The 26,769-nt window shown below is 35.0% G+C and overlaps 1 protein-coding gene across 2 annotated transcripts; it reads right to left on the bottom strand.

Annotated features, from left to right (window-relative positions):
* Positions 1 to 2,265: 2,265 nt before the first annotated feature.
* LOC129875185 (DNA damage-binding protein 1) lies at positions 2,266 to 24,569 on the bottom strand. 2 transcript variants are annotated; one of them, XM_055950624.1, is made up of 19 exons: positions 24,248 to 24,569; positions 23,808 to 23,856; positions 17,150 to 17,224; positions 16,947 to 17,038; positions 16,376 to 16,427; positions 16,153 to 16,215; positions 15,983 to 16,032; positions 14,602 to 14,677; positions 14,069 to 14,278; positions 13,798 to 13,904; positions 13,561 to 13,669; positions 12,135 to 12,335; positions 11,828 to 12,043; positions 10,126 to 10,236; positions 7,237 to 7,512; positions 4,697 to 4,971; positions 4,029 to 4,380; positions 3,131 to 3,418; positions 2,266 to 2,989 (listed from the first exon to the last, which is right to left on the bottom strand). In XM_055950624.1, the coding sequence occupies exons 1-19, from the start codon at positions 24,349 to 24,351 to the stop codon at positions 2,408 to 2,410; spliced, it is 3,288 nt and encodes a 1,095-aa protein (XP_055806599.1). In that variant the 5' UTR covers positions 24,352 to 24,569; the 3' UTR covers positions 2,266 to 2,407. The 2 variants fall into 2 exon arrangements, with proteins under 2 accessions (XP_055806599.1, XP_055806601.1); XM_055950626.1 differs by having other exon boundaries at positions 17,150 to 17,209; positions 24,248 to 24,568.
* Between the last annotated feature and the right edge of the window lie 2,200 nt (positions 24,570 to 26,769).

The following is a 26,769-nucleotide window of genomic DNA, read 5'->3' as shown; positions in this document are numbered from 1 at the left end:
TACTACGTGCATAGCTCAATTTAAAGGAGGCTTCATAAAATGAGATAGAACTAAACACATTTCACCAAAATTATTCTTCACACATGATCTTCAAAAGAATGGTGATATTGATGTACAACAAATTCGTTCAAGTGATAATCTAGCATATTTATTCACCAAATCTTTACCAGCCTTAACTCTTGAGAAGATGTTACACAAGATTGGGATGTGAAAACTTAACCATCTGAATCGTGGTCTTCATCGGGGGGAGTAGAATACGCACTGCACTCTTTTTTCCTTAGTATAGGTTTTGTCCCATTGGGTTTTCCTAGCGAGGTTGTTAATGAGGAAGCTCTCAATGCGTATTACTAGATTTGTTCACATACATGAACATCCAAAGGGGAGGGTTATAAATAATATAGGCCAAGTGGATGCCCATTGTAGCAATATTCTCTTGTCCAAGGAATATATCATTGTAGCAATATTACCTTGTCCAAGAAATATATTACCATAGTAATATTTCCTTGTCCAACGAATATGTTGCATTATTTGTGTCTATAAAAGACATGCAAATGTAAAGGAAAACAGACAATTCTCTCTACACAAACGATTATCTCTCTTTCTCTTTCTCTCCTATTTTCTTATTAATTTGCTAATTTATTTTATAACATCTAAGTTAGTTTGTTTTATAACATTCTCGAGTTTGTTGTATTGAACAAAGAAGATTTTAGAGGTAATTTTATAACTTATTTAAGAAACGTAAATCTAACTAAATTGGTATGTTGCTTGATTTGGTTTATTTACGCTATTATTCTTAAAAAGATGTCCCATAAGAAATAACTTTGATCTCACACGAATGATGGTTCACAATCTCTTATGTTATTTTATCAAGATACACTACTGTAAAGAGGTAATAATGCTAATTTATAAAGGAATAGAAAGGCAAAAATAATTTCATTAATATCTTAGAGAAGAAATAAGTAATGACAGATTTTTTTTTAGGAAAGCATGGGATAGGTGTGGACATGGTATGGTATGGTACGGTATGGTAAGGTAATAAAAAATTTAATTTGGTATTTCAATTTTAGATTTTTAAAAATACTATATCATTATCATAACAAATTAATTTTGTATGGTGCAATATTTTAAAATTCGATTTTAGTATTTTGCGGTACGGTAAATCGATTACCATAGTTTGGTTAACTTCAACATACATATATTCATATAATAAAAAATTATAACTTTGACTTTTCAAAAAACGTCTCAATTATATCATATTAATACCTTACACATCTAAAAATATCCAAAATAAAGTACAAACAATTTTCTTAATCAATCACCCAAAAAAACATTTAAATCAAGATAAAGTAGTCAAAATTTCAACATCTAAATAATTAGTTACTATTTTATATATTTGCTAGTATTATATAATTACTTATATATGAATTTTATATGTAACTATATATTTTTTATTCGATATTTCATATTTTTTTTAAATACCAAATACCATGATATCCAAACTGTGATATTAAAAATTTCAATTTCGATATAATAATCGTTATCTATCGTACCATATGGGAAGATGATGAAATGAAATGCAAAAGAAAATAAGATGTGAGATGAATTAGGAGACTGAATTGTGTGCGACAGAGATTCATAGGTCTAATTACTTTTTGCTGATATTTAAATCAACTTTTAGCTTACACATAGTACATTTACTTTACTTTTTAGTATTTATAGATATGACTACCCCTCTCTGTAAAGGATGAGTTTGTCTTATCAATCATTCTTGACATCTGTTTCTTGACGTCAAAACTTTTTTCTTTTTCCTTTGTAATATGGTACACGCCTAACCCATTAAAACTTAAAACAAAATGAACGAATCATATGAGATTAAGCTGAATTTTCCAAAACACACCGTCCACTGCAAGCACAAGGGCAGTCGCTTGTATAATCTTGTTTTCATTGTACATAGGATGGTCATTAGCACCTATGCCCTTATTCTGTGCTGGTTCCTGCCCCTCGTAACAAAAAAATTGCAAAGCATAAAGATATATATGTATATATTTTCATATCATAATATCCCTCAAGTTATACACCACATGACTTCAGTTTAAATTCAGTTGCTACAAGGCAAAATTTAAAAAGAGACCCACTTAAGGACAATTCGTGCAATCAACTCCATAGGATGCAATTAAAATGGGAGCCAAAAAATTGCAAAAGTCCTGGACACACTGTGTTTTCAAAAATAATTATTCTACTAGATCAACTTTTTCAACTTAAATGTGAAAATACAGCAGCAATTAAAAATATATGAGATGATAAATACAGATATACGGATAAGAACTTGTATCACAACCTCACAGAAGAACAAAAACAAAATGGAGAATTGTGAAATATTACAGAGCTGGGACTGTTAAAGATTTAACTAATGCAACCTTGTCAACTCTTCCACTCTCTTCATTAGTTCCTCAACTGGCACGGACATTGCTTTAGAAATCTCTTCCATCCGATTCCTGCTAAGATCTAGAAATGATTCAATCAAATCTCCGTCAAGAAAGTTTTTAGCATCTACAGTTTTCTTCTCATTGTAAAACGACCTCCACTGCTCATGGCTCAGTCCTCCCACGCCCTTTATCACCTTCCGTAAGTTCGTCTGCAGTTTTTCCAAAAATAAATATTGATCATGAGGAAGTGACGCAATGACCCCTATAACACCATTCACTGTGCCAAATATGACGGTAGGTATCTGGCCAACGTCTGAATCTGGCAGTCGCATGACAAGCGAACCGTGTCTAAACCTATTAACAAATTCACCAAGGTGGTATTCACCAACCACTTCAAGACGGCTGCGCTCCTCATCTGTAGCACCTTCACTATTTTTCCTGACTGTAAAAAGGTTAAAGTTATTCTCAGCACCAAGATATATGTCATCATCGAGAATCTCAACAGCTGACATCCAATTTGCATTATAGTCTCGGGCTCGCTCCTCTATAGCACCCTCCTCATGCTAAACAAGAAGGATATTGTAAATGTCAGCAATGACTTCTTACTGAAGTAAGATTAGGCTAATCACAAAGAAGCTAGGAATTAAGAGTAACTAACTTTAAAATCTAAAAAATTAGAAACTATATTTACTTCCAAAAGGTACCTTGAAAATCAGCAGAGAAATGGACTTCATCAAATCACCAACGACAATAAAATCCCCACGTGTTTGGACATAAAGAGCTAATATATGGCCATGGTGTCCACATTCTGTCTGCAATTCTCGGCTGCCACCATCCTCACGCGAAGCCCACTTGTACAATTGAATCTTCTGATTGATTGCAGCAAGCAGTTTCCCATTGAAGGCATTTAGAGAGTAGACAGCTCCTTTAGTTTCCTTCTCTGCAATTAGTTGGAGCTTCCCATCTTCAACTATAAAAACTAAAATTCGGCCCTGCAATTACTCATCATTAAAGTACCTTCAATAACCATAAAAATGAACATCAGTGAATTAAAAGGTTAAACTTCATTAATTTGAAGGCCTGAGTTACAAGCTTATCAGTTTTGATTTGAAATGAACTTAGACCAACCGAAACAGCCTCAAGGTGTAAAAATTGCTTTCAACCACAACTTCTCCCTGTAAAGGATTAATTTGCTTAACTAGCTACTAATGATTCAAACTGGTCTCTCTCCCAAGCAATTCATAAAGATTATCATCTGATACAGCTTTCAATGCGTCCCTCCCTCCGACCCATATTTGCTATCACATCTCAGTTAAGCAAGGAATACAAAAATCGAGTTGAAACTGCAAAACAGTCTAAAGAAAAGATAACCAAAGACACGATTTACCAGACCTCCATGCAGGCACATCACCAATCAAACAAAACAAGAGAGAGAGAACAAAGTGAGGACGATGATGGAAAGATGTTAAGTTCCATCAGATGAATTCCGCAGAAAACAATATGGCTCGACACCCAAAAACTACTGAAATCGATAGTTCATTACAAATCACAGGATTTAATGCAAACCTTATGATTAGAGAAACTTCTATCAATAAAACTTACCTTGGTAGGTTCATTTTCCTCTGGCATCACATATGCAGTTCCAATGCAATAATACACATTAGTATCATCAGAAAAGGAGCAGCTTAGTATGGAACAACCATACTCAAATTGGTCAAGGGGATATGTTGATATGAACTCAAATGTTTGATCATCTAACAGGCGGACAAAATGCATTTCAGGATCATCTGCATTTGACTGAGTATACTTCACACTGCATAGAGCAAATGTCCGGGTCTGCTCTTGATGGCTGATACGACGTGCATGCTCCCCAAGGGGTATTGAACGGATGTGAAGCTTTTGAATTTCATCAATAGTGCCAATTGTTAACTCACCTTCTTTCGCAATTGCAAGGCTGTTGACAAAAGAGAAATAATTATTAGAGCTCTTAGGCATAGAAAATATAGGACACCAACTACTTAAAAAAAATATAGAAACTACAACCAACAAAATATGATACTTAACGTTTGCTTGTCAACAAAATATGGAAGACGTCTAATTCTTTAACATGTAGACACCAGTAATAGGTGCCTGAGGGCTGAGCTAGCAATTCATGCTCAAAATGTAATTGAACAACTAAATTAAGAGACATTCCAATAGAGTGCCACATTCACCTATTAGTCAACAAGACACAATGTTACCAGTAAAACTGAAGAAAAGGAACTAATTACCTGTCTGGAAAAGCTGCAACATTGAACGGGCACATATGACTAACTTCTTTTAGATTTACATTGCTATAAAGCAGCTTCTTGTTACTGCTGTAAATAACTGTGGGCCTATCGGAGGCAGCAAAGACGTGTGTAGTATCTTTAGATGAGAATGTACGAAGTGTTATGGGCTGGGTCCCAAGAGACACTTTTTTCCTATCTGTCAGCTCACCAGTACTCATGCTCAATACAAAATTCAAGAGATGGCCATCTCCCAAAGCACAAAGTAGATAAGATATCTGAAAGAGAGAGAGTTTTAGAACCCCAAAAGGAAAGAATGCAAAAGAACATATTAGAGGCGAGCAGCAAAAAAATATTCATGGCGATTGTCTGATAGATTCAAAACCCTAATCAAGTATCAGTCATTCAAATCTGCTGTCATAAAATTTCATGGCTATTGTCTGATATATTCAAAACCCTAATCAAGTATCAGTCATTCAAATCGGCTGTCATATACTTGCTCTAAATCTTGTCATCCGACTACACTAGTCGGTTTGATGAAAGATGAACTGTACCCAAACTTGGGAAGTAACATAATCTAGGTTTAATGGCTTTCAATGAATTCTACTGTTCAGTTCGATGAACTTCCCTTGTTGATTAGAACAGCTTCAGGTCTTGATTACTTTTATAATTTTTATAACCATATTACAATCATAAACACGTCTGGTCTTGACGTACCTTCAGGACAAGATTTTTAAACAGTCACAGGTCTATTTACTATCTTTTATTCATAATGCAGATACAGTTCTTGGAAATAAATACTAATGGAAGAAAGGAAAAACATGAGGTACACAGTTTATTTATTTCATTTCTTTATTTTAAGGACCACAAGGTAACATGAGGTGACTCCTGCTCTTTTACTTTGCTTTTCTAAGTTGTATTTTCCTATAATATAAAATTATGTAGTAAAAAACGATTTTGTACATTTGAGGAATAGCCTCGTCCTTATTTCATTTTGGTGCACCCACATGGTTCGTATGTATAGAAGATTGGATGTCGTTTGTAGAAAACCATATCTTTTTGTGAGGTTTTCTACTTTTTGGTGTACTTTTGGTACACGTGTTTCTTTCTCTTGATTAATAAAATCTTATTATTTTAACCCAAAAATGAAGTACAATATATCCAGCTAAGTATCTTTATGACAGGAAAACCACAGTAACCCGAGCTCATCACTCAGTCTCTTTTCTTTTTTCCAGGGAGGGGGTGAGTGGGAGAGGGGATTATAATTTTGTTAGCTCTCAGTTAGCCCTGTAGATAACACTTTCACCTCAATCAATCACATCCACTAGATTCCATAGAAAACAAACTACATCAGGAAATCATTTAAAAATATGTGATCGCATCAAAGGTGAAGGGAAATTATTTTGTATTATCATGGCTTTCTTTAATCTTATATTAACATACGGACACATCAATGTAAGTGGAAAAGTGTCCAGCTAAGAGAGAAAGAGGGGAAAAAATACATTAGGAATAGAGCCTGGTTGGCATGTTGAAAAGATGCAATCCAGTGCTACCTTTTCCCTCTTTTATTTTTTTGATAAATGGTACTGTTGTATGCCTCCGCATTAAGGAATGCTGGCTACCTCCAAAGTTTTACAAGGAGAAGTAAAAATAGTAGATTACAGAGAGCCTATGGAATCTACAAGATCTTCTATTTCCTCTATACAATTTCCATTACACCAATTACCTTTTCCCTCTTTTAAACTCTTCCTTTCCTTTCTTAACTTACATTCTTGTTCTTGTCAAATAAGAAACGCAAAATTCTCGTAACAAAGGACAGATACAACAACAACAACATACCCAATGAAATCCCACTATGTGGAGTTTGGGGATGGTAGAGTGCAAGAAGACCTTACCACTACCTCGAGGAGGTAGAGAGGTTGTTTCCGAAGTGGGATTTCACTGGAACAGATAGAAATCTAAATGATTTCTTGCCCTTGACTGGAAGGTTGATTGACAAAAAGTAGGTGGAACAATATTTGAGTTAATAGGGCTATTCTATTAATGATGCCAGAAGCCATTTTGGCAATTTTAGAAGAGGACTGGGAAACAGTACAAATATTCTAAAGGAATTATGAAATAATGAAACAAAAGTAGTTGGTTAGCTTGAGGGGCCAGCTGAAATAAAAGAATTATCAAGTTATCCTTTTTACCACAAACCTAGTGTGATCCTAGAGTACAACTAACAAACGATCCAAGTTCCAACAATCACTCATATCTGGTTATAAGTCTATAAACTTTGAAACTATCACAGCTTAGTAATTAGTTTCCATTCTGAAGATAACCTACTAAGAAAGCCTATAACCAGAGCTTTACCAAAACAACAAAAAATAAAGAGCCCATAATCAGAGACCACAGGGGAACCCACCTTCAACCCATTGTTTTCCTGTTTCTGCACAGGGCAGTCCCAGAAATAAAATGTAATACCCCTGCTAGTCATTCCCCAAAAGAAAACAGATGGTTGAAGCACAGATACAAGGTTACTATAAAGATGGAGAACATACCCCTTCGAAGGAACACATAAGAACAGAACGAGGAATTATCTCCCCTCCAAGCTGTTCCTTTGTAATGAGATTCAAGTCAGGGAGTGAATATATCCTGACACTTATGTCTGTCCACATGCCAACTGCTGCAATGTGACTGTAGTTTGGATTTTCACCAATTGGATTTATGTCCAGGCACGAGATGTCATAATCCAACTTGGCATATTTTACTTCATTCAACACCCCGTCACCAATTTCTAGGTATACCAGATGGCCACCCCCAGTAGCCAATAGTACCTGTAATAGAAAAAAATAGCAGCACATGAGCTAATCGGCAGAGAGTGGAGTGACAAAAGCTTGCAACTAACAAAGGTAAACCATGACCTGGGAAAAAAGAAAAGAAACTATAGCTTCCAACAAACATCATATGGTGTCCGTGGTTCAATTGGTTCTAAATTCAGTAGTCTAAAAAAATTACAATTATTTTATTAAATGATTTAACTATTTAAGTCTTTCAAATCCTCCATAACTTCACAAAATAGCACTATTTACTCAATGTTTCACAAACTATATTGCTGAGAGATCTAAAACAGCCTATCTCTTGCAAATTATGTTTTTTAGTGTGAAGCAAATCACAACTCTTTCTTGTTCCACAAACTGAAGTAGTCTCTGTCTTAATTTCTACTAATCAATGTTGTTAAAGACGCGCAAGGCTCAAAACTTGTTGAGCGCTTCGTCTCGCTTAATTTGCGCTCCAATGTCGTCATCAAGGCTCTACAACATACTTTTCCTTGCCAATGAGCCTCTTTTGAAGAGGCGACACTAAAAAATTAATATTTCACTTTATAGTAAATGTTATTCAATTTCTTTGTTCATATATTCTTCATATTTATATTTATTAGTCTTTGACTAAACATATATATTTGTATTTCTTTTCTCCCTTTGAGCCCTTTTTTACATTAAAGTCCGTGTTTTATTTGCGCTTAAAGTCCCAATGTATCTTAGAGCTTCTTTTTGCTTTTCATACCAAGAGAGGAATAGGCCAACCCTAAAGCGCCTCAATGACCTTGTGTTCATAAAATACAATAGAACATTGAGACGTCGTTAAAACGCCCACAATGTAATTGATCCAATTCTTTTGGATAATATTGATATTGCTAATGAATGGATAACCGGAGTCCTTGATGAAGATGGAGCAATTTTTTAGGAAGATTCTGATTTCACTTGGGGTGTTGCTGCAAATGCAAGTGGAGCTGAGGAGAACTATTATGGTTTAAGAGGGAATAGTTCAAGCTCGCATAGGAGGGGAAAAAAGTAGCTACAAGCCTATCCTAGTGTTGAGAAAGGTGATAGCCTTCTCAACTTTGGCCAGAGGCGAGGCAAGGCGATGATGTGTCGCCTATAGGCTGTGGCGTGGCGCTTTTGGAAAGGCGAGAAAAGTGACATGGAGACCTGGGCGTGAAAGGCAAAGCCGTTTCAATTTTTTTTAATTTTGGCGATAGTTTAGGGATGTAAAGAAATTTTAGTGTTTTCATTTCTATTTTTAACTTTCACCTTAGAGCTGCTGCGACCATATATCTCTATTAGGCGACTTCTCAGTCATCTCCGACTCCAACCAGCCATATCCGACCACTGGTACGTATTTCTTCTTCTCTGTCTTCTAAATTTCCTTTCTTTCTTCAGTTTCTTTCTTCAGTTAAAGCTCTGGTTTTTCTTCTTCTTTATTGTTAAAGCTCGGGGTTTTTTTCACTGTTAAGCTCTGTTTTTATTTGTTTCTGCCTCTCTGTTTTATATACTTATTAATACTACAGTTTTGTCCATTTTCAGAAATTTCGAAGGCGTCGGATGCTAGCAAAAAGAAAGATATTGAGTCCATTCAAATTCTAGACTATAATTTACTATCTACTTTTAGTTTTTGCTTGAAATATTTTATTGCTATTGATATTTTGGTTATTTATATATGCAATTAAATAATTTAATTTTTTTTGGTATTAATTAGCGCCTCACTTCAAAAAGACAAGCACCTCGCCGTGTGGCGAGGCAGTCCCTTGTAGCCTTTTGTCACCTTTCACTGTCCAAAACACTGGTCTATCCCTAGTTGATGAAGTGGAAGAAGAAGATGGAGCGGAAGAAGATAATGAACAATAATATAATGATAGTGGAGGAATACAAGATTGTCAAAATCTTGTAGATGAAAGAGAATTAGATGTTGAACCATTAATAGCTTTGAATTTGTTTGTCCTACGGTCTATGGAGGATTCTGTGATATCTATTTTTTAGTTTTTAATTTGACCTTTTGCTGGTAGATATTGTCTCTATTTATTTTGGCCTTTTTTCTTTTAAAATTGTGCTTCACTTCAATGAAGTGAGCGCTTTGCTTCACACTTTAAGCAAAGCAGGGCCTTGTCGCTTTTTCTTGCATCACACTCCCTAAAATACTGGTAAACAGATTTACTTAGAAGATATTGTTTCAATCATAGATATTCTAGGGTTTTGCTAGGACTTTTGATCAGTTTTCTTCCCTTTTGTCCTATTGTAAATATGGTTTATGTACAACCTATGTACTGCTTTGTTCAAATATGCACAACTGTTGCTATCTCAGATTTAAAAAAAAAAAAAAAACATAGTACCAACAAAGAAAATGAGACTTATGTGCCAATAAATAAAATCTGGAAACTACATAACTAAAAAATTGCATAGTTGTGCATTGATATCTGTATCCTATCGACAGTGTGTCACAACCAACAGCATGTCATTATCGTAGTCAGTTTTTCTCTCTTTATGGAGGCAGAAAAACTTCACAACCATGATATATAAAGCTATTCAACATTTTTTTCAAAAATTAATCATCAACAGTCTGTTGCACGTCTCAAGCTATTATAAAGTCCTGAATGAATGCAGGAGGTAAACCTGAGTAGCATTAGCAGTTGCAACATTGACCGAGTAGCCAGCTGGAGCAAACCATTCATTTTTCAGATCTCTAGAGGTAGAACTGACCAATCTAACAGAGTTTGAAGTAACCTGCATGGCAATTTACGCGCAACTGTCCTTAAATACAGATATTATTATAAATAGATTTCACCCAGAAATATAAAAGGAGCCAGTTGCAGATGGTTAACGAAAATGTTATACCCTAAGCAATCAGTGTGCGATCATTACTTACGAGTCTACCAAAGTAATGCAGAGAGAAAGGTAATGGAAGATTCTGGTTTCTCAATGTTAACTGTATGAAGCTGAATAGGGGCATAATAACAGTAACAAGGCAGTAACAGTGATTGACAATCTCAACTATGACACTGAATAACCAATATATTTGTTCCAGCAAAGATTCTGTCTCTTCTCATCCAACAAAAGCACATAATAGCATAACAGGATGCCTTACAACTTAAGAAAGATGTAAAAGATGACTCATATAAGAACTTTGACAAAATTTAGCCACACAAGCTGGCAACTTATCTAACTGAAAAGAGAAGATATTGAAGGAAGATGCTTCCATCCTCACATTTTCTCATTTCTAACTTTTGTGATTTGTAGATAATATCCTAGTGGAAGGACATCACAAATCTTCAAAACTATTTTACAGGATGCACATGACAAACCAGAAAGAGTACCAACAAGTACTAGCGGAGACCATCATTGAAGTCTAGAGAAGGAAAGAATTCGTTTCACAATGTAAACAATGACAGACCTTTTGTTTAACCTATTATCTGTATGGAGAAGAAATCATCTTCCTGCAAATGGCTGCTTAAAATTTTTAGATTTTGTAATCAATTTCTGAGCATTTCATAGTAGAAAAATAACACCAAACAATCCTAAAAGAAAAGGTTAAGAACATACCAATTCCATATAGACCCTAAAGTATATAATTCCCCAAACAGAACTATATTATCAAATCATAATTTTGGTCTAATCATAAATGTGTCACATATTCATTACCTGGAAGTATATAAGCAGCATATCTGTAGGATCGTTATAAAAACAATAAAGACCTAAAAAATGCAACCAGTGGTAGGATAAGTCATGTTGCCTGCTGTCAGTGTGTAAGAGCCAATTCCATGTAGACCCTAAAGTATATAATCCCCCAAGCTGATCGATGTTATCAATATCACAAGTTTGATCTTATCATGAATGTGTTCCATATTCATTACCTGGAGGTAGATAAGAATCCTATCTGTAGGATTGTTATTGAAAACCATAAAGACCTAAAGAGTGCAACTAGTGGTAGGATAAGTCGTGCTGCCCACTGTCAGTGTGAAAGAGCCTATCTTCTTTTTTATTTAATTCCGTTCCTTCCAATTTTGTCATACCAAGTCCATTTAGCCCTTAAAACAGCTTGATAATCCTTCTCATTTGGCAGAATGTTTCATCAGTAGTAGCGAATAGCTGATTATTCCACATTGTCCTCATTCACCCAGTGGGAGAAAGTCAAGGAGATTGATAGAATCAAAAATCTAGTACTATTTATGCGTCACATTTTTATTCTCTTACAATTACATTGTTCAGAATGGTATGCATGCACTGAATACTTGCAAACAAGCATCTAGCTGATAAGACTGACAAATTAAAAGTACTTCTTACACTCGGAAAATGGTCTACTCAACGCAGGGCATACCTGAACAAGCTGGTTGTATACAGCATCATGACAAAACAAGGTCTGGACTTGAGAATTGAAGCCTTCTATCTCAGTTTCTTCCAGCTCATCCTCAAGGTTCATAGCCAAAACACGTGTCTCACTAATGAAGCTAACAACCAAGAATGTGTCATACGGATCATCAGTAGCAGATCTAAGAGACCACATTCCTTTGATCCCTTGTAGTTCCACGGATGCCTACAAAAGAGCATGACATATAGATAGAAGTTATTCTAGCAATATGAATACATAATAAGAATTCCCTCAAAAATAAATTAGATGACAAGACCTGTTCATTTATGCCAATTCCATTTCGAACAATACGAAGCGATCCATCCTTATAGGCTCCAGAGCAAGTCACAACCTGACCTTGACCTTGTCTCTCCAGATCAACAACACAGAAGTCCACAATTGGTCCCAAATTGACATATCTCTCTAGAACTTCCACATACGAACCTTTAGTGTCAGGCTGGAGATTGAGCTTTACAAGCTGAACGTGAATTCAAAAATATTAGGGGAAGTGTGAAATATGAAACATGAAATATGAAGCACCAACAAAAATAGGCGACTGAAATTTAAAACCTCAAAGTTCCTTTGAATCAAAGGCTACTCTACGGAGAACTACGATAAGGGAGCTCTAAAAAACAACTTATTGCACCAAGATGCACTCACACAACAACTGACGACTCATAATAATTTAATTAAAATTGCAATGATAATACAGCAGCAAACAAAATTCCTATGAGTCAGATCGAGTTATAAACAATCTTCTCAACACCAAATATCTATTAAAACCATTCTGACCTGTTAGCAAAAATCTCCAACTTTATGGTGTTAAGTAAACATGAAAGCACAGCAAGTGCATCAAAGATAAATAAGAAACACATCAAACCATTTGGTTTAGTAAATAAGGTAATGCTACAACTTTCACATCACAATGTATTTGAGCCGGTTAATTGACGAGCAAAATGCTTCATAAAAGATCAAGAGCAATATAAAACCTATAGCAAGTTAATTTTTTAATACCCCTCCATCTAATGAGGGGAGTTTAACATTCCTATTATAGTTTTTTTAAGATTAAACAGTTCAATTACAGAAAAATCAGATATATTTCTATTAGCAAATTCTATTTGCCAATCGGTAATCAAGTATGTCATATTGGTTAATGGTTAATCATTATACATGCTTAGCAAAAAATAAAGCACAAAGGAATTATTTAAAAAGATTTACAATCTTTAGAATTTCATACAGACTTAGTAAAAAGACTAGCACAATGGAAGAAAAATGTTAATATACGTGATATTAACTAGTCAGGATTAAGGCTTTTTGTTGGTAGAGTCACATTTATCCAACATTTGCTAGGAGCAGCTTTAATCATGTTGTGGAGTTCTATGCTAATAGAAATCTAGAGACCTTCTAGGTTTAAAAGGACCTAAATCATTTAATATTGGAAAGCGGGTGTATAAATTGAACAAAATGGGAAGTGGTGATTTACGTAGCCAACCCCAACTTACATTGGGATTGAGGGTTGGTACTTGTTGTTGCATGATTCCTACCTCACTGAAAAGCACAATTATAATGCAATTTGGAGAATACGTTAAATAGCAAAAGGTACATATTCCTATTCAAAATCAGAAGATGCAACAAGCAATGGCACTTAGGTTAGGTCTAAAATTTCCAATTAGCTTAAATTTTAAATCAACAGTTTAAAGTACCTGTGAATCTCCGTAGCTTGAGCCAATGAAAACAAAAGCATTGTCTAGGTATGATATGGTTGATGCAATAGAAGTTTCTCCCAGTAGCTCAATTTTGAGTCCGGTAACTCTGGAAAAACAGATTAGCAATCCACATTTAACATTTTAATTCCGGCAACCAGGAAAAGGGACAAGAGATATTTCATTCCCAGCAACTTAGCAAAAGTAGAAATGACAATCTAGAAAATACTGACGCACTTCTCCTTTTCATGAGTGATTACAAGTAGGTGAAGAAGCCCATTATGATCCCCAAGCAAATATCGAGAACCATCAGCATCAACCCGCCCATATGCTCTTGTGATAGACTTGAAAGAACAAATAAAGCATTTGTAAGACAATATCTCATTGATATATTTAATAAACAGCATCTTTAACTTAAAGCTTTTAAAAGGCTTATTCAGGCCAAAGAGGCTGGTGGGGTGGTTGTACAAGAGCACTAAAACAATTAGCAAGTTGTACATGTGCTTACAGGTCTAATTGGGATAGCCTTAAAAGCAGAAGCGCTGCAATAAACGATGGTTTCTTCTCCAATAATCAATACACCACACAGTGGTGGAGGAACTGGTATTAGCAAAGAAGCTCCATTATCAAGATTATTCTGAGCCCATGGCCCTTCAATAAAATCTTTATCTTTCAAGGACACCTCATATGTTTTGACATGTCGGGCATCCTTGTTATCCTGCCAACCAAACATAAAAGGTCCAGAACTAGCATCAGAATGAAGTAATTTAAACAGAAAGAAGACAACACCATGGACATTGTGCAAATGAAACCCTTTTGTGGGTTCAGACCCCCCCCCCCCCCAAAACCCTCCATATTTTTTATTAAAAGAAACAAAAAGTACACAACTTCATTCTATAACCAAGTAGTAACAACAAATCCAAGACTATAAGGCGCCAATCAAATTCCCCATGATGACATAAACAATTTTTCACCATAATTAGAACGAATGGAAATGGTAAATTACACAATTATGGCAACATCATTTTTAGGATCACAGACCTGATATAGAACAACAATTGTAGGCTTTGGGCAACCGTACAAGAATTTAATATCTAAGACTTGAAGCTCCTCGAGCCTGAAAAAAACATAATGAACTATCGGTCAAAGAAGAATAGCTCCCATTAATAACAAAATGAGATTCCCTGCTGAAACATACTCAGACCTAATCAGCAATCCTCCTACGTAAAGTGTAGGATACACTTCTTAGGAGCATAATTCAGATAATCAATCACAAGCAAGAGACATGTAGGTAAATTGAAACACAAAATGAGGTCACATCATGTGTATTTATAGGCCTGCCCAAGACCAAACCATAGGAAATGATAGAGTCCAGAAAGAGTTTTACTTTCTTACTTAAGGAAAGAGAAGACAAAGTGCAGCAATAAATATCCAGAAAATGAAAAACAGCAGTCCAGAAATCCTTTGAAGCTTTCATCTACATCATCAAGTTAATGAGGTTACAGAACAAAAACAAATGAATTTTGGAATAACAGCACATACAAGAAGGAAGATCATTATAAATTGATCTACTAAAGGACAATGAACAATTTGGTCTCTACCTGTCGACTTGCTGGGGTCATGACCTGAAATTTCTTTTGATACCTATGATTTTCAGGCAAACTCACGCTCCCCTTAACTATTCCCCTATACCTTCTACTTTCCACCAAGGAAGCTACCAGGTTACGACATGATAACTTTGCCGAACAAGGCTAAGGCAAAATAGAAGAAATCATCCCTTAATATGACGGTGGTGTCTGGACAAATTTGTCTGCACCTCGACTAATCCACCTTATACCAGCTAGGCTGCTACCTCCCACCAGCTCGAGTACTGAGTAACTCTGACCACCAAAGCTTAGGAAGATGGGAAGAAATCACCCGGTGTTTTGTCTCCTCCACTGGGATTTGAACATGAGACCTCATGTTTCTCCTCTAACTTCATTAACCACTAGGCCACACCCTTGGGTAAAAAAATCGCCTGTTTTTTTCTCTTCTGGAACTTAAACTCTTGTCTCCTGTGAGTTACACTAATTGACCGCTTGGAGTGCAGCCCTTACTTGGATTATTGTCACATATTAAGCATCGATCTCATGTTTTAAAACTGATTTCACTATTGTTCTTTTTTCTTTGTTTGCTCCTAGAAATATATCATCCATGCATACTTGTATCAATCACACAGGCCTCATCCAGTATAATTAGTGATAGAAAGGATCATTTAGCTATTAGGCGGGTAGATACAGAGTAAGTGAAATGGTCTAGGTTAAGAAAAGCAAACTGGCACACGGGCTAGAAAATATTTAGGAACAAATAGAGGACATTATTTAATTTTAGGAGGAAACTGCAGATAAGCCATCTTCACAATCTTGTAAAGATCCAAGGATACCTGATGTTAAAAGCTTCCTTCAGTTGGCCTTTGTTATCAAATGGAATAACCTGTTGACAGTGAAGTCCATGAGAATCTTTTGCAAACATAAAGAAACCACCACAAAAGCTAATTCAGTAAACATATGAAATGAAGACCAAGTAGCCAATTTTTTGAGTCTTGTAAGCTACCTTAAATAGTCCATCATAAAGATGCAGCCCAATCAATCTGCAGTCTGGATCGATTATACCAATCTACCAAAAGAGAGAAAAAGGGCAAGTGGCAAATGTAAAACAGGATATTGACTACAATACAGAATCTCAGACTGAATGGGAAATTAAAAAAAAAAAACATAATATCAGTTTATTCCTCCAAATTACAATAATATTTAAGGGCATTTCGAAAAAATAATACCTGACCATTATCCGTGGGACGGCCTATTCGATCTGACACATCTCCCATTGCTCTACATATGAGAACACCAAAAGAGGGGAAGTTTTGAGTTTGAGAAAACAAAATATATCCACTAACTACAACAGATATGGAGGTCAGCAAATGATAGGCAGACATTCTGCTAGGAGTAATGAAAAGAAAACCTTCAGCAACAAGCAACCTAAGGCACATAAAGGCTAGACCACTCCTGGTTTTGATTTGCAAGAAGATATTGTGAATAAACAATGACATTTTCATGGCCAACTTTTGAGGGAGATTTTGCAGAGATCAAACAAACTATCAAGGCTTCTATAAAATAGCTATAAAGATGAAGTCACTGAACCAAGATTCATGCATTACAGTACAATTACGCTCAATCCCAAGCAAGTTGGGACTTATTCTTTTTCTTTTTTCTTTGATAAGTAGGAGGATATAGTTCTATATACATATGTTTTAAATTTGAAACCAGAAATCTATGCAATGATTGTCAGATTTATTTTTATGAAAAGAAACTTCTATATAAAAATTAGGCATTGTATTTTTGGAGACTGACCTTGTGATAACTTCAGATGCCTCAGTATCCCATTGAAGGACACAGAATTTATATCGCTCCGTTGCAATGAATAGCAGATCTTGTGTTTCACCCTGCCAGGAGGAAACATGAAAAAGTGAATATGGATAAAAGAAAAAAAATTCTTGTGTCGGTATATCTTGAAAGATAAAAATGGGCTACAGAATGAAAAGATGTCAACTCACGTGAGGACGGAAAAGCTCAAGTGTCGCGATTCTCCCATATATCGGCACATCCAACATAGGCTGCAAACAAATGCACTAAACTGCACTCATATTTTGTAATATTCTAGAACCGAAAAACACTTACTATCTTAACAAGATTAGGACAGTACAGAATGAGAATCACTAATTCCTAAATTTAACAGGAAAAAAACAAATATGGAACGGACAACAAAAATATGGGTGATTTAAACGCGTGTGAAAAGAGAAAGGGCAGAACAAAAAACTTATAATATAAAAGGCTGGGGACTTTAGGCTATTGGAAATAAGGAACATAAGTAAGCAAATAAATTACCTAAATACCGAGTTTTCCACATGACAGGATTATAACAAATATAAAATCTAGAACGTGGTACCATATAGTTGCACTAATTGATGTGATTCTTTGAATTAACAAGGAATCAACCGACCAACAAATCTTGATGCGGAAACAATGATAGTATGACCTGATTTCAGTAAATTAACATGTTTCAAGCTGTAGAACTCAAAATCGAGTGATTCAATGAAAGATGAGATTCTGCATTACCAAATTTACTTATTCAAAACAGGCAAGCACCAACTTCAAAACAACTTAAAACATCGTCCAAATCTACATGTCAAAATGGCAAACTTGCAAATGGGATGGATGTGTTCTTCTGAAGATATCAAGAATTATAGTTTCAAAAGTCATCATCTGTGATCAATTAACGTGATAAAGAAGCACCACACGCAATTGAGAAAAAGATAAAAACTATCACCACCTTACTTGGAACAAAGGCAAGGATAAAGAAGAAGAAACAAAGTAAAACTGCAAACAGTTGTAGGCTTGTAGCAAAATACAAAGATTTTGAATACACATGGCATGAAAATCAAATATATAGGCCTACAGGTCTCTTATTTGACAATCAAATTCCTTATTCTAAAATGAAAGTAAAATCTCTCTAAACTAAAATTAAATTAGAAACCTACCAAGAAAAGGAAATAAGAAGCCCCTTGATGGAAAGAAACAATAAACCAACTTAGAATAGGAAACAAGAAAACGTTCTACATTTTGAATGAAACAAGAAAATGTCCTATCCTAGAAAGGAATCCACAAACTTGGGCTTCTTGAGCTGCTTGGATTTTCTTTTGACAACTTGAGCTTCTTAGATATCTTGGGCTTTTTGAAACCAAGTCCACATGTTTGGACTTGGGTTGTAAGACACTAAAACGTGACCTTGGCCAAAATTCACAAGACTCAATAGGGAAAAAGGCCAAAAATACCGTTGAACTATTCGAAATAGGATAACGTTACCCCCCATTTTATTTTGTTGAACTATTCAAAATAGAACAACTTTCAAACAAAAGGAGGGCAAATTTATCCTATTTTGAATAGTTCAGGATATATTTGCCCTTCTCCCAACTCAATATACATTCTTCATTTTTATTTCTACCTTAGTTGAGAAAGTCGCATCCTTGAGTATAAATGCTCCACAAATGGAATAGGATCAAGCAACACTCGTGATTGTCGACACGCTATTCATTAGGCTCAAAGTTGCATTTCTATAACTTTTTATAGAGCTTCTTCGAGACGAAAGTAATTTTAACATATGATTAAACTACATCTCACTTCTTAGTTGCAACTTTGTAACTTTCTCCAAGAAATCCTCCTAGAGTGACTACCAAACGTTAAGCCATGATCTGAAGTTATTGCCCTTTGAACTTTATGAAGCTTAACCATCTCCATGTTCAACAGTTAATTGAGAATATGTGAAATTTGGGTCAGTACATGAAATTCTTTAGAAACCTCAAATCCACATACCCCTAAATTAAGCATGGAGATCAAAGAATATCTTCAACAAAATACATCACCGGCAATATCCATACAGACTTAACTCTATCGTAGCCATATGTTGTTGAGAAATCTTTTGTCCCCACATTCTTGCCAATATCCATCCTTTAGAGGCACCAAATGGTTTGTAACTATATAGAGGCTCAAACTCTCCCTTGTTGGCTCCTTGTTGGAAAACTCTTCACCCTATCCTTACACCCCTTCATTGACATTTGAAAATTACATAGATGGCTACCTTGGTTGGAGAAATGGAGTGGAGAATGAATCAATATTATGTAGAATCCCATGCATGAGAAGATGCTCATTTGGACCATTTAAGAAAATTAAGGCATCAAATTTTGTAGGTGGTAACTTCTTGACTTTTGGATCTAATGCATGCTGTTCTTTTTGCATTTCCATAGCCACGCCAATGTTCAAAGGTTCTCTGTTGCTACTTGCTAGGACCAATGATTTGTGATTTGGTCATTAAGAAATCATGCACAAATTGGTTTGCATAGTAAGTTCTCCGTTCTTGCCTCCCGTAACATAGGAGATTCCTCTATATATCATCTAGAACTCCTCTAATCTCTTTAACCGAATATCTTCCTTGATTCCATGAGTAGATGCCAAATCTATGTGATTCTTTCGGTAACGAAAACCAACCAGGATCAAGATCTTGATTTGGAAACAATGGTTAGACATCTGAAACCAAATTTTTATAATTCTTTCAATTAACAAAAACTAATTGACCAGGATCAAGATCTTGAATTGGAAATAACCATTGGAAGGTTTGATTTTAGGAAACAGATATATCTCGAGCTGTAGGACTTGAAATCATTTGAAGTGTCTAGGTTTAAGGCTACACATTTTAAAAGTCCTCCGAAGTCTTCCTTGTTTTCCTTGAACTTCATGAGAAGTCAATCTGTGTCAAACAAAGTGAATATCACATTCTTCACTATACTTCTTTTGGTTTCTTAGTAGGAATGGGTGCCAGAAATTTGTTCGCGACAAATTTTGAATATAGAGGATAAATAGTTGCAATCACAAAACAAATATGAGAAAATATCATTTTATTGATAGATGTTCTAGCTTTACTCACATTATCCAAAAAGATCTAATATTTTTCACCATTTTTGAGTTGCAAGAAGTGATCAGCATTTTCTTTCGAGCATTTGTACATATTAACCAATTGTTTAACCATAATAATAAGTCTCTTAGCGGTTAGCCAAGTGAAAAACAAAACATACCATCGTCAAAGCTTTAACATATCCTCTTTTCTTGGTAGTATCTGCCTCTGTGGTAGAAGGGCTCCATCGTTTAAAGTACACTTCCTCTCTCCTTCTAAGTCTAAGCAGCTTGGTGCAATGACATGATATTTTCTCATAGAGAAATTTTGCATGTTTTTAAACTAGTTTTACCTGAATCTCAATCTCAAACAATTTCAGTCTTGTACCTTATGTACTTGAGCAATTGTCATAGCTTTCTAACTTCATACAATATATAGCAAGGGAAGCCATCACTGAGGATCTTCTCTACAACACCTACACTTCCATATGTTGAGCATGTTTCCATCTAACTTTTTCTGAGAAATATGTTTCCATCTCACTTTAAACATGATGTTGCACAAAAACCTTTAATAATATTTCTTCCTACTCTGCACCAATAAAGCAACGTGGTGGTGTCACTCCTCCAACCCCATCAATCCCTCTTGGATACCTTATCATGCAATTACTACTCTCTAAAAAGCCCGCAAATCATTATTGGATCCACTAAGCCATTTTAATAAGTGTGTATTGTTGAAGACCGGCCTGCAACTCATTGTTGGATCCCCTAAGATATTTTAATAAGTGTGTTTTGTTGAAGACCCTAGATTCCTTCACAGTGAGGCCTTCATACTTCATTGTGACAAATCGCTAGGTGAATCTATTTTGTCTCATCCTTTGTATCACACAAAAAGTTGTCTAAAAAACAACATTTTGGAGCCTGTAACAGGTGCATCCATTGACACATAATATGTCAAAATACTAAACATGCTCTTAATCAATACCTCCTTGATTCCTTTTGACAAATATCTTTATTGTCATCTCGACCTTTCCTGCACTTTTCAATCACATATTGAGCAATCTTTAAATGACACTCCTAACAACAACCTAGGTAAGTCATAAGAGATGCCCTCATCTTGTAAATGACCCTTGTGCTAGAAAACCATATAGAACAAACAATTATCATAAAGGATATGTATGAAGAAGTCTTAAGTGTGACAACCACGAAAGAGATACACAAAGTTACTTATAACCCCGGGTTTACATTAGAAATTTGTCTGGAAAGTACATGATTACCCTATGGATGTTCTAACCAAAAATTACTATATGAGATTCCAACGTCAATTATATTTGCAAGTGATGTAATACTAATTGACAACACTAGGGAGATCATCAATCAAAACTTCGAATTATGGAAAGGAATCCAAGATAGTAAGCAGACACAAGAAGCTGGGGTTTAGCCCCAACAAGATGAATGGCTGTATGATGACACTAGGCATTGAAGTAATGAAATGCAAATATTTGAGTAATAAGCAATAAAAGACACCGAACAAAGACAGACAAGTTCTATAAAATAGTGCTAGGAACAAAAATACCATAGGCAAGTTCTATAAAGTGGTGGTTAAACTGGCTTGGTTGTATAGGGCGGAGTAATGGCTAGTCAAGTACTCCCAGGTTAAGAAGCAAGTGGCAGAAATGAGGATGTTGAGATGGATGTGTAGGCTGACTAGGAGCAATATGATTAGGAATGAGGATATCTGAGAAAAAGTGAGAGTTGTCTCCGTGGTGGACAAGATGATGGAAGGAAAACTGAGATGATTTAAGCATGTGAAGAAGAGATGTGTGGATGCCCCAGTGAGGAGGTATGCCCCAATGAGGAGGTGCAAGAAGTTAGATATGGTGGGGTCAAGGAGAGGCATCCAAAATTTGTCGAGATAAAAAACAATCACTTTTGCAAGAGGATGAAGTACCACAAAAGAGGATAAATTGAGGGATTGCCTAAGATAATTAGCTATGTCCTATAATGTACGAGGGCATAATGCATGAGGCTAACCTAGAAGTAAGGCTTGAACACAAGTCATCCAAAAGAAAGAAAGTTTCAAATATCTTAGGTTTATTATCCAGGGATATAAGGTGATTGACAAAGATGTCATTCACCATATTGGGGCAGGGTGGATAAAATGAAAGCTCACATCCTAAGTCTTGTATGATAAGAAGGCATCACCAAAACTTAAAGTCAAGTTTTACGGAGTGGTGGTTAGACCAACTATGTTATAGCGACGAAGTGTTGACCAGTCAAGATATCTCACATTCAAAAGATGAAAGTGGTAGATATGAGGATGTTGTGATAAATGTGTGAACATACTAGGAGAGATATGATTAGAAACTAGGAAATTTGAGACAAGGTGGGAGTAGCTTTGGAAGAGGGCAAGATGCAGAAAGCGAAGTTGAGATGATTCAGGCATATGATAAGGATATGCACAAATGCCCCAATAAGGAGGTGTGCGAGATTGGCTATGGATGATTTCAAGAGAGATAAAAGGTTGTCCGAAAAAGTATTGAAAGAAGTGATTCGATAGGACATGGCATGATTTCAACTTATTGATGACATGACCTTAGATAGCAAATTGTGGAGGACACAAATCAGGATAGAAGGTTAATAGGTAGTGTAGCATTGTCTTGTTGTTCATCCATACTAGTAGATGAAGTATTACTATTGTAGTTTGTTGTGATTTCTGTTGTTGGCTATTCTTGTACTTCGACTATCGTATAATTTTGTTGTAATATTGTTTTGTTACAACAACATACCCACTGAAATCCCACTAAGTGGAGCCTAGAAGGGTAAAGTGTACACAAACTTTACCACTATCTCGTGGAGGTAGAGAGGTTGTTTCTGAGAGACTATCGACTCAAGTGCATCAAACTCAAGTATTGTACTGTTACTATCTATTATTGTTTGTACTTCTGTTACTTGTTTTTCTAGACTACTTTGGACTATTATTTTTTTGAGCCGAGGTATCGAAAATCACCTCTATCTCTGAGGTAATGTAAGGTCTACCCTACCGAACCTCACTTTGTGGGACTAAGGTATATTTGTAGTGGTGGTGGTAGTGTCCTATAATGTATGAAAAATTGACCCTTATCATGCAATTTCTAGATTCATTCTCAACTGAAGAAGCACGTGTACTTACCATGTTGATTATGACTACAATAGCTATAAAATGTAGAGATACATCCAATAATGCAACTTGAATAAATGTACTCTTTTGGATTTAAGCATTCAATTAGGCTAATCACATTCACTTTTTTAAATTTAAATGGTCCAAAAGAATCCAAAGGTAAGATCTAGTGGTCAATAAAGTGGTTTGAAAACCATGAGATCATAGGTTCAAATTCCAATAGATAACACTAGATGATTTCTTTCCAAGACCAAACCTTGGTGGATAGAATTATCCGGTACTTGTGCTGTCGGGATATAACAAGTATTCTGTGGTAGTCAAGGTGCACGCAAGCTAGTCTGGACACCACAATTATCACAAAAGGGTCAAATGATCCAACTGGTTTTCTATCAACTATCTGTACCATCTTTTTACAAGAATTGTTGATCTCATTCTTTTTTCTTTCTTTTCCCAAATTAAAAGAAAATAGAATCAACCTTTCATTACAAACTTGCTGAGGTTCCATTAAAAACAAGTGACAGAATTGAACAAATTATGCCCAAAATATGAATAATTGCTTCAAAAACTTAAAAAATACATGTCAAGCAAACAAAGAAGGAAAACTTGTTCACCTGTAAACCTTGGGGGGTGAGTAAATGAATCTCGATTCGAGTACATTTCCTAATAAAAATCAAATTGAGAAAAAGGTTGACATTTAGTAACCAATTTTCACACGAGAACAATCAATAATTAAATAAAAGAATAATAAAAAGAATAGTCTGCAGGATTAATTATCAAAGCTGACTATAACTATTGATTGTAAATAATATAATTTAAAAAATGCAAATTTACTGCTCCTATGCTAACAATGGGCCGAGCCAGTTATGGAAAAATTAGGAAAACCCCAATAATTGAGCAAAATATCCGGCATAACTCAGTAGAAAACAAGTAGTAACTACAAAGCCAAAATACAGAAACAAGTAGAGCAACTAGGCAAAGAAAAGGAAGAAAGAAACAATCTGGGTGCAAATTAAAGTTCATTAGAGAGAGGAGGGAGAAAGCAAGGGCATACGCAATGATAAGATTGAGCTCTTGAGGACCGGTGAAATTGCCAACACAGGAATGTGTAACGTTTGTTGGCTTGTGAGCCGTAACCACGTAGTTCAATACACTCATCTTGTATCTTCCCGCTCAAGATATCGAAATCCCCCGCTATACCTACAAACCCTAAGACTTCTTTTTCCTCTGTATAGGACAGACAGCCGTGAGTTAAATCACTTGAGAATAGTAGAAACGAAAGGGGGAAAAGCGAGAACACTGCGTTTATATATTGGCAATGAAACGAAGAGAAACATTTAGCATCTATCGTTCAAAGAAACTGCGGAACGGCGTCGTTGTTTGTCAAATTAGGTTACGCAGGGCAAGGACCATGAAACATGAGCCTCTTCTAATTGACAAATCTTACTCAAATTTTAGAGATAAAAGTGTAAAAAACCACTTAAATTATCCCTTTTTTTTTAATTTCATAGATAAATAATTAAAAGTGTGACTTTTATATCTAATCTATCACGTATTAATTTAAGAAATACACCGCAGTGATATGTGTAATACACTCTCTCTATTCTCTCTAATTTTGAAAAAATCTTGTCACATGGCATTCCACGGATAAAATATTTCACCTTGACAAAAATTAAATAAACTATTAATATTAGTTAAAAATTAAAGACTAAAATATTTTTATCCCAAAAAAAATATTTTTAATAAAAGAAGTTACTTTTTAAAAGAAGAAACTATTTTTAAAAAAATTAAAATTTAATTTTTCTCACGCACTCCACCACCTCCCCCCCCCCCCCTATTTTTAAAAAAATTAAAATTTAATCTTGCTCATGCACTCCACCACCTCCCCCCACCCCACCCCCGAAATCTCTGTCCTTTCAATTTTTTAAATTTCTTTTATAAAATATTTTTAAGAAATTCATATTTCACCCCTCCCCTACTCCTTCCTAAAAAATGATATTATTTTTATTTTAAAAAAAATAAATTATACTCGCCACATTTAACCCTCCTCTCTTAATTTATATTTTTTTTATATTTTTCTCGTTTTGTGTTAGATATGTACATATATTTTTAGAGAAATATTTTTTCCTACTTACATACCGAATATAATAAAAATACAAATTTTATTTTTAAAAAAATCTTGCGGTAAGAAAAAAATACTTTCCTAAAATCATATATATATCTAACACAAAACGAGAGAGAAAATTTAAAGCGAAGGGTTAGGTGGGGCAAGATAGAATTTTTTAAAAAATAATAAAATAAAAATATCTAAATTATTATTTGAAGGGTGGAGGGGGAGTAAGAATTTTTTAAAAAAACTTGTATAAAAGAAATTTAATAAATAAAAATAAAACTAAAAAATTAGACTGTTAAGTCTCATGTCTCCCTCTTTTATCATCCTACATGGCGCTTACGTGGCATACCTACATGGATATTTATTTATTCTACTTATAATTTTCTTTTAATTTAATTATTATACTCAACTCAATATTATACCTACCTATTTAACCCATAAAATTCACTCCTAATACCCTTATTTCACTGTCACTTTCTCACGACAAAATAAGTTAGGGTTGTTCATCCAATTGAGCCTTTAGTTTGTTGATTACCCCCATTCTCTCGCACATCCCCCTTTTTCACCTTTCACCGCACTTCACAAATTAGAATTTTGAAATGGTGATTTTGTTGGTGTTCTCAAATTAGGAATAGCTAGTGTAAATAAATTTTTTCCGGTGTAAAGATTTAATTTTTAATCTATCTGAATAAGCAAAAAAATGAGTTCTTTTTTTAAACTATTCTTTTTGGTCTGAAATTGATGTGTCAGTCTTTAGATTCCAACATACATGGAATATGGTTGATATTCAAGAAAGGAGAAAAGGTTAAAGTGAGGCTTGCCTTAGTTAGGTTTGCTCTTTTTTAGTTTTGTTTTTAGAAGAGCAGTAGAGAGGAGAAAAATCAAATAAAAAAATGGGTTGCTGGAATTCAAGATTAGAGAAAAAAAAGTTGGTTTAAGATGCAAAGCTCGAAAGAGATATATGAAACAGTTAGTAAAATCAAGACAAGCTTTTTCTGCTTCTCACTCAATGTACTTACGTTCAGAATACTCAGTCTGCATTGCTTCAGTTCGCCACTGGAGAAACTGATCTCCACCCCCAAAACCACCACCTTCCACCACTTTTGTCGTGGGAAAGGGACAGTGAAATAAGGGTATTAGGAGTGAATTTTATGGGTTAAATGTGTGGATATAATAATTAAATTAAGAAAAAATTATAAATAAATATCCATGTAGGCATGTGACATAAGCGCCACGTAGGAAGAAGGGGATATGACACTTAACAGTCCAAGGGCAAATATGTCCTAAAATTGGATGGTAAGGGCAAATATATCAAAAAAATAATGATTAAGGGCAAATATAACTCTTTTCTAAGAGTACAAGGGCAAAAATGATCATTTTCCCTTTTTATTTATTATTTAATAATCTTATTTCATCTTTTACTCTACCTTTTTATAGTAGTTTTACTCCGTACTCAACTTTTC

The sequence above is a fragment of the Solanum dulcamara genome, chromosome 11 (genome assembly GCF_947179165.1).
Source record: "Solanum dulcamara chromosome 11, daSolDulc1.2, whole genome shotgun sequence".
NCBI classification, from domain to species: Eukaryota; Viridiplantae; Streptophyta; class Magnoliopsida; order Solanales; family Solanaceae; genus Solanum; species Solanum dulcamara.
The sequence above is the reverse complement of the archived record's forward strand: the minus strand, read 5'-3'. Positions and strand labels throughout refer to the sequence as shown.

Bases quoted from the DNA above. Each gene is read 5' to 3' on its own strand.
- LOC129875185 (XM_055950624.1), bottom strand. From the start codon at position 24,351: ATGAGTGTATTGAACTACGTGGTTACGGCTCACAAGCCAACAAACGTT. The intron at 16,033-16,152 runs GTAGCTTACAAG...CACTGTCAACAG, and splicing joins TTTATGATGGACTATTTAAG to GTTATTCCATTTGATAACAA. The intron at 14,678-15,982 runs GTATCCTTGGAT...TGTTTTTTTCAG, and splicing joins AAGGAAGCTTTTAACATCAG to GCTCGAGGAGCTTCAAGTCT.